At 35.7% G+C, this 8,257-nt stretch overlaps 1 protein-coding gene across 1 annotated transcript; it reads left to right on the top strand.

Moving 5' to 3' along the window:
* The first annotated feature begins 897 nt into the window (after window positions 1-897).
* LOC117341331 (BTG family protein-like) lies at window positions 898-7,808 on the top strand. Its single transcript, XM_033903187.1, has 3 exons — window positions 898-1,342; window positions 2,957-3,092; window positions 5,773-7,808. The coding sequence occupies exons 1-3, from the start codon at window positions 1,032-1,034 to the stop codon at window positions 6,550-6,552; spliced, it is 1,227 nt and encodes a 408-aa protein (XP_033759078.1). The 5' UTR covers window positions 898-1,031; the 3' UTR covers window positions 6,553-7,808.
* The last annotated feature ends 449 nt before the right edge of the window (window positions 7,809-8,257 follow it).

The following is an 8,257-nucleotide window of genomic DNA, read 5'->3' as shown; positions in this document are numbered from 1 at the left end:
GAGACTAGTAATAGACGGCATCACAGTATCAGACATGGTGACAGGGCCAGAGGAAACTCGGGCTAATAGATCTAGATCTACATATTATTTCATATTATTTCTGCTGTTGTATATTTCAGTTAAATATGCATTTGTTGAATTCTTAAAATTCATTTTGATTAAGAGCATTAGCAATATAGGACCTAGTCATATTACATACACATTGAATAATACAAAAATACTATGGACTGTAGACTATGAATGTTTACAAAATTTACTTTGAAATTGAACTACATTAGTCTAATCAATAAATCATTTACCACATCCGAATCAGTCCTGAAGACGTGTACCTACATTTTTAGTTTTAAGGATCACTGCATGTATGGAAACGAATCTATCGAAGTGCTGTTTCTGCGTTCAAATTGTAAACAAATACACGTGGTTGTAATCCCGCCGTATGACGTATACTTAGCAACAACAGTCAAATCGGCGATTTCATTGGTTCGTGAAGGTTTATAATACTGCGTCATTACAAAGTGCTCGTGGAGATATTTTGGTCGATTATTTGAATTAAAAGACGATACAACGATATTTTAACATATAGTTGTATGATCATAAACCACACTGAAGTAGCTATATATAGGCCTACGTTGATATTATCAATGCGTTGTAAAATGTCAAGTAAGTTAGATCTAACTCTAACGTTAGCTAGAGTCCTGGGCCTACTGAACAGTCTGAATAATTATAGATCTATTCGTCTGATAAATCATAAGTTATACTAGTCTAAAGTAATCTTAAAAAAAATGTTTTCTCTTGAAGAATTTTGAAGACAAATTATACACAGTTCGATCTTAATGATCATCAACTGTTTTACGTTTGTTTGATTATATTCAGGCCTCGAGCTTTTGTACACCCTACGTTAAAAATAACAAAATCCAAAACGAGGCTGCGTGTGTCAACAAGCTCGGGGAGCACACTGAAGAGGGAATACAGTGTATGTGGTGTTATTTCGATGAATTTAGAAGTGTGGATTGAAATTAATGACTTGAGCTATGCGAGAGGAAATAGCCGCGGCAGTCGTGTTTGTGACACGACTTATTCGACAAAATGGTAGCATTTCGAAGGGCAAGGTAGACGACTTTTCTAATTGTTTATCCGCCATTTTGGTAGAAAAATTCCAGAATCATTGGTATAGAGATCGGCCGGCTAAGGGACAGGGATTCAGATGTATCCGAATAAATCCCTCAGAACCGATTGATCCAGTTCTGGTAAAGGCTGCTAGCGACGCCGGATTGGAATGTACAGAATTACTGTTACCAGTAGAAATGACACTCTGGGTCGACCCTGAGGATGTTTGTTGCAGGTAAAATTTTAGATTGATCTATGATGGAAGATATTTTCTCCCCACTTCTAGGCCCAGTGGTTTAGCTAGTTTGGTATAGTTTGATTATATGGTATTATATAGCTGACAACGCTTTCATTGAAAATCACTTTTAAAGATAAGATCCCTAACCCAGTTGGATCATTATTTCTATCATCACATTTGTTTTGGGATAATTTTTATCATATTTCTCCACGTGGGTTTGACGTTCTATCAATATAATTCTAAGATAGGCCTACAGTAGCGGAGAATAAAAGATATCTTGTACAGGTAGGCCTAGTCTTTTGGAAAATGAAGTAATTTTTATTGCCAAATAATGAAATATTGACAAGTAATCCAAATTCAGACTTGAATGAATAAAGCCTTTATATTTATAATTATAACCTTGTAATATAAACATTTGTTTTTATTATCGAACTATAGCTATTTACTAGAAAATATGTATGTATATTACCCAATGTCAGTGACCGGGTGGGAAGTCCTGCTGGGTGTCTTAGCCAGTAAGGTTCAGTGATCATGAGTTAGCAATATAAATCCGCAAAAGTTCTGGGCTATCACAAGGAGACTTAACAGGAACATACCGCAGCCTCCCAAAACACACATGCATGTACTCATCACGCGCTTGCATGTCCCATGCACGAAAGGCCATTCTTAAATATTTACATTTACACTGCAGCCCCACTATATAACTTTACCAAGCTCACTTGGAAGTTATGAGTCCATAACTTCCAAATCTTTATTATGACGTCATTGATATAGTGACATCATAATTGTCACATTGGCGATAACAAAAGATGGCTGTTGAAAAGGCTGTTCCATCTTTGACGATAATAATTTGTTCATTCATCGTTTCCTGGATATAGTCTTTAAAAATCGTTGTCAAATGTAAATATAAGCATTGAACTGCTTTTAGTTTGAAGTTATGGGCTGATGAATGCCAACTGGACAAAGGCAAATTCAACATGAAGCGCTTGCGCGCTTCATTAAATTTGCCTTTGTTCTGTTGGCATTCATCAGCCCATAACTTCCAACTGAAAGCAGTTCAATGCTTAAATGACTTAAGCTTTTGACCGGGTATTAATGATAAACCATCAAGATTCTAATATTAAAACTAATAATTATAAGTAACAAATACATCAATTAATTTACTTCGTATACACTACTATGACTGAATGAATTTCTTTTGTTATTTTAAGCATACCCAAGAAATCACATGTTTCTGAATTGTGATTTGCAAATTTAATTATCACAGACAAAATGACAGGTGTCTTATAATTAGATGGTTCGGGTGTCATTTCAGTGGCCATGCTTGTAGAGCTGAATGAAGTGAATATGAGGTGATACCTAGCTCATTTCTGCACTGTAGATTCCGAGAAATATTACCAAAGTGAACTTACCTCTTTTTACCCAAGGAGACCAGACCACTGAGCAGTATTCCAGATGTGGAAAAAGTATTGTTGACGAGAAATACAAATGTCCCAAAGATAGTTCCTAGGATAATTTTTCCTTTGAATACTGCTTTGATATTGAAAATGTAAATGATACAACAGATTATGATCATAATTAGAAACATTATATTCTGTGTTAATTATTCAGGTTTGGTGAGATGCATGGATCTTCAGTTTCAATGTATACTCTGGCAACCACCAAAGATGGAAACTTGGAGAATCGGGCCCACGTCATCAACATCGACGAAATCATGGAGAAGGAGCGAGAACGACATAATCAAATGGTATTGTTTTATGACAGATTTAATTGAGGACAACATGAATAAAGACATTATGATATATATATATATATATATATGACATAAAATGAAGAATATGACCTTTGTATTATTCAAGGTTCGTAATTAATATTTATACCCAAGTATATATGAATATAGATTTATACAAAAAACTTCAGGACTTCAGAACGGCTTCTTCAGATGGACTGTTGTTTATTTTGTCACTTGGATACATTTTGATGACGTCATTAATTGTTATTATACCTTATGTAAGATTCTCGCCTTATTATTGGTCAATTTCTAATGACATGACCTAAAACAATATGCAGTGTCAGAAACAGCGGTCAACATTGCCGTGGGATATTGCAATGTTCCCCGCTCCGCCCGAAAACGCACGATTGTTTCTTACGGAAAATCCCGAACATTGAGAAGGTAGACAATTCTTACAAACGCAACAGTGACACAGACAACTTGTAAACATGGAGCAGACGTCCAAGAGGTTTGCCTCAATATTTGAGGACGATATCGATAAATTGATATCTATTCGGTATAATAAAATAAATTGTGCCCTTGTCTGAGGGGAATCGGCTCGGGAAGATAATGTTCTCGAGGGGAAACAATCCTCCATATTCCCCTCAGACAAGGGCACTATTTATATAATAATAAACACTTGTTAGATTGTACTTTACGTCAATATAAATATTGATACAATCCGAGTGACAGATAAATAGAATGGTGCGGCTAGTGTTAAATTGTTATGTAAGTTACATTTACGTATGTTAAAATCTGCCGTGTAAGTTACATTTACGTATGTTAAAATCTGCCGTGTAAGTTACATTTACGTATGTTAAAATCTGCCGTGTAAGTTACATTTACGTATGTTAAAATCTGCCGTGTAAGTTACATTTACGTATGTTAAAATCTGCCGTGTAAGTTACATTTACGTATGTTAAATCTGCCGTGTAAGTTACATTTACGTATGTTAAAATCTGCTGTGTAAGTTACATTTACGTATGTTAAAATCTGCCGTGTAAGTTACATTTACGTATGTTAAATCTGCCGTTCTAAGATGGATACATTCTTTCTGTGATTGATTTGCAACCAGTATGGCACACAGTAGAAAGGCTTGGCATGACGATTGATCAGCATAACACCAAAACGACGTCATAGATTAGTAAAGCATTTGTTCGCAATCATTATCCGCACTGCGTTTGATTCATTCATAGTCCCTAGCGAAGCACTTCCATGATGTCGATCAAACCTAACAATCAAATCATGTGATTTTGACTGCAACTAGATCCGCCGCTCATGTAGATATGCAGTGTAGATTAACATTTAGGCAATTGGAGACTGTGGTGCCAAATATGAATATTCAACAATAGTCAATCAACGTCATAATGTGAAAAAGGCTGGGGAAGTTTTTATTTTATATAACAGGTGAAATGATACAAGGGAAAACAATTTCCAAAGATTTATTATACAGTGCAACTTCCGAAAACCGAACCTTCTAAAAACCGAACACCTCTGAATACCGAACGAATTGTCATTGTACGGAATTGGTCCTTCTTTATTATAGTATTAAAAAACTTCCAAATACCGATCCCTCTGAATTCCGAACACTGGACTGATTTTGTGTCCGGTTCCTGTTAAAATATACCAAAAATTACTTCTGAAAACCGGCCTTACCTGAGCGATTATGACACGAGGTCAGGCCAGTCAACCGTGAAACAACAACTGTGACGGGTATTGTGTGAAGCCTTATTGTCTCGGGACCTACGTAGATGATTTGTACAGGTATCCAATATATATCCCAAGGGGGCATTATGACGGAAGGCCTAGTGTATAATCAACACGACAATTATGAAACAATGCCACACTTCATTGAAGCGCGTCGGTTCGTTTATCTTCTCAGTGCAAGTAGAGCTAGAAGCCTGAGTTTCGCATTTAATTTAAATGAGGCCCAAAAGGGGTTGTTTTCGTAAAGAAGCCGTGATGTTTTTTTAGACAACAGCGATGTCGGAAATACGACCAGTATCATCTGATCAATTGTAATTGATATTGAAACAAAACATCTTCACACCCTTTAATATTATTTGATGTGTAAAATATTCCGTATCGGACTATTGGCCCCATCCACATGACGAAGCTTCACCGGATGTAACAAAATGTAGGCCGATCATAAAGTGTAGTTGTACATGTGAAAATACTGTTTAAAACTATTGTTATAGTCATTTGCCTTTCTTATATATTCTGCAATATAAACATTGATTAACTTTCATAATATGCATATTATTCAGACAATCCAAATTGTCTAAGTATGAACGTGCCGTTTTGTAATCGGGTGCATTCTAATAAAACATCGTCTAACCAATTATATCCGGAATTTGACCGGTCATTTTTCGATCAACTTCTCCAAACCGAACCCTCTATAAACCGAACAAATAGTCATGTCCCATGCATGTTCGGTTTATAGAGGTTCCACTGTACCTAATATTTATTAAAACCTGTATGTAGTTATTTGTATTAATTTTTTCGAGAAATTGAAACTTTGTGATTTATGTATTTTAGTAAGAGACCGACTTTAATTCAAGCTCAAAAGTTTGATGTTTGATTGAGGACTAAATAGCGCCAGCCTTTAACTTCCATTGTTGTAACCCATCAATTTATGTAAAATGTGATGTTACAGGTAAACATTGTGACAACTCGTAGTACAACTCAGTGCCGCCCTCAGCAGTTCTCCCGTGGACTTTACTATGGCAAGACAGCCAACTTCTACACAAAACACCAGCACAACTTCTACAACAACCAGGCCTTCAACTCAAAGTTTCGCCAACATCCTGCTTCAACAGAGGAACCACAGGTAAATGGGAAACGTGTCTCTCCCGATCAAGTCAACGAAGTACGGCAGCAATTTATGGACCAGGTGACCAGTGCTGCTGGAAAGTCAGCCCTTTCTTCACCAGGTAAAAAACCACCCACCAAGTCTACAGAGAACAAAAATAATGTAAAGGACAATCAGAATAGTGGTAATGTGAAAGCAGGTGATAATTTGAATAAGGCAGCAAAAACAGCAGGAGGAACCACGACATCCAATGAGGACAAGAAAAAGGTTGGTGGTCCAGCCAAGGCAAAAACAGCAGAAGTTAGTTCTTCTGTTACAGCGACAACTGCTTCATCATCTACTTCATCGACAACTTCATCTCCCTCTGTTTCAAATTCATCATCGTCAGCACCAGGAAGCTACAATCAAGGACAGAAACGCAATACTGATAACAAGGGGAGGAGTAACGGTGCTTATCCTGGCAACGTAGCATCATCAGCAAGTACCATCGCCCACAACAAAGGCAGCTACCATGGCAACGGAAACTACCAAAAACCTTACCACAGCAAGGGAGATAACTACCACTGGAATAAAGGCAGCACAAATGGAAATGGTGGGACAAAGCATGCACCAAAGTTCCACTAAAAGTATCTATATATAGAACTATTATCTATTTATAGAATGGGTTTGTATGATCATTGATGTGATAAGATTCTGTTTCTGAAATTGTCTTGATTCATTATTAGTGTTTTTGAAGCTGTTTTCTGCCGTTTAATTTGAGCAATGTTCATATGATAAATTGTTTAACGATTCAGAATTCAACACTTGAGTTGACTTGACATTGATTTTGGATCTGAATGTTAGAGTTTGATGAAACAAAACAATTCATCATTTTTTGTTCTTGCATTTATCGTATTGTCCTGTTAAAATTTGGACACATTATTTAAAGTAAATAAATTTCACTTTCAAATATTTTGATTGATTGAATAGGTTTTGGCCCGTTTTGCTTTTGAAGTTTCAAAACTGAATAAAAAAAGTTTCCTTTAAAGCAGATAATGACATGCATCTTTAGAAATCGTTTTCATTATTTTTTGATCGGATGCACCAACTTCATTGTTTGTAAATGAAAATAAAAACCAACTACTAGATATTTTATGGAAATCAGACTTCAGCAAGAGTTGCTGCAGTTTTTATCTATATATAAAAATTACGATTATGAGGGCTCTGTAATTTGTATACCACAAAGTAGCTAAACCTAGATCTATAAATATATATGTGGAGTGTATGGATGGTAACCTTACTTTGTAAGTTAATGTTGTGATTAAGTGATATTCAAGATACTTTGCCATTTTTTTGTATTAATTAATTTTATCATAATTATGATGATTTGAATGGGTTTTCATGTAAAGTTACTAGTATATGATGTATATCAGTAAAACAATCATATCACACTATTGTGGGCTGTTATGTAATGGTAATTCAGATCATTTGCAATCAGAAATGGAATCTTTGAAAGAAGTTTGCACATATTGTATTGTACTGATTAATCTGGAAATTCTTTGTCTGTGTCAGAGTTGAATTTGATCAGGAACATTCCTTATTTTTCCACAATCTTCTCAAGGCATCAATAGCTAGCTATATAGGTATTCCAAACGCTGTCTTGGCCTAAGAACAAATGGGTGTGTGACCACTGACCAGAAGTCATAATAGGTTCACGTTATTGGAAGGGTCCCAGCAGCTGTTAAGAAAATTGAAAGAAATAGAATACAGTGGAACTTCATTAACTTGAAGTCGATGGGACCACGAGAAAACTTCGAGTTATCCGAGTGTTTGAATTAAGCGAGTTGTCATTTTTGGTGCAAAGTTTGGTCAATATTTGTCAACATTATATAATCATTAGAATTCCGCTCTGTCGCTCATCAGTTTGGTGTAAAAACTGGTCAATACATATAAATGTATATGTAATATTTTATTCCGTCACTCGTAGTTTGGTGTAGTTTTGCCGATATACAGTCTCGATAGTTTCTTTCGCTTAGTCACTTCAATAACGATTTGATGTATATGTCATGTTTGCAAAAGGAATAACGATAAAATGGAATTCAACCGAATAACAATTTATTAATGTCATATCAAATAACCGTTTAAATTTAACACAGATCATATGTAAAACGTAACAGAACCATTACCTTACATTGGACATATAAAATACTGTTTGATAGTCCAACTTACGTTTTACCGACAACCACGCCATTTTCATGTGTATTAGCACAGGAAGTTGGTACTGCGCATGTGCATATAAAATGTTACTGTTACTGAGTTGGCATGTTATCCGATTAATAGACAGCGCTGA

Source organism: Pecten maximus, chromosome 13 (genome assembly GCF_902652985.1).
Source record: "Pecten maximus chromosome 13, xPecMax1.1, whole genome shotgun sequence".
In the NCBI taxonomy this organism is placed as follows: domain Eukaryota; kingdom Metazoa; phylum Mollusca; class Bivalvia; order Pectinida; family Pectinidae; genus Pecten; species Pecten maximus.
Note: the sequence above shows the minus strand (reverse complement) of the source record. Positions and strands in the feature narration are given on the sequence as shown.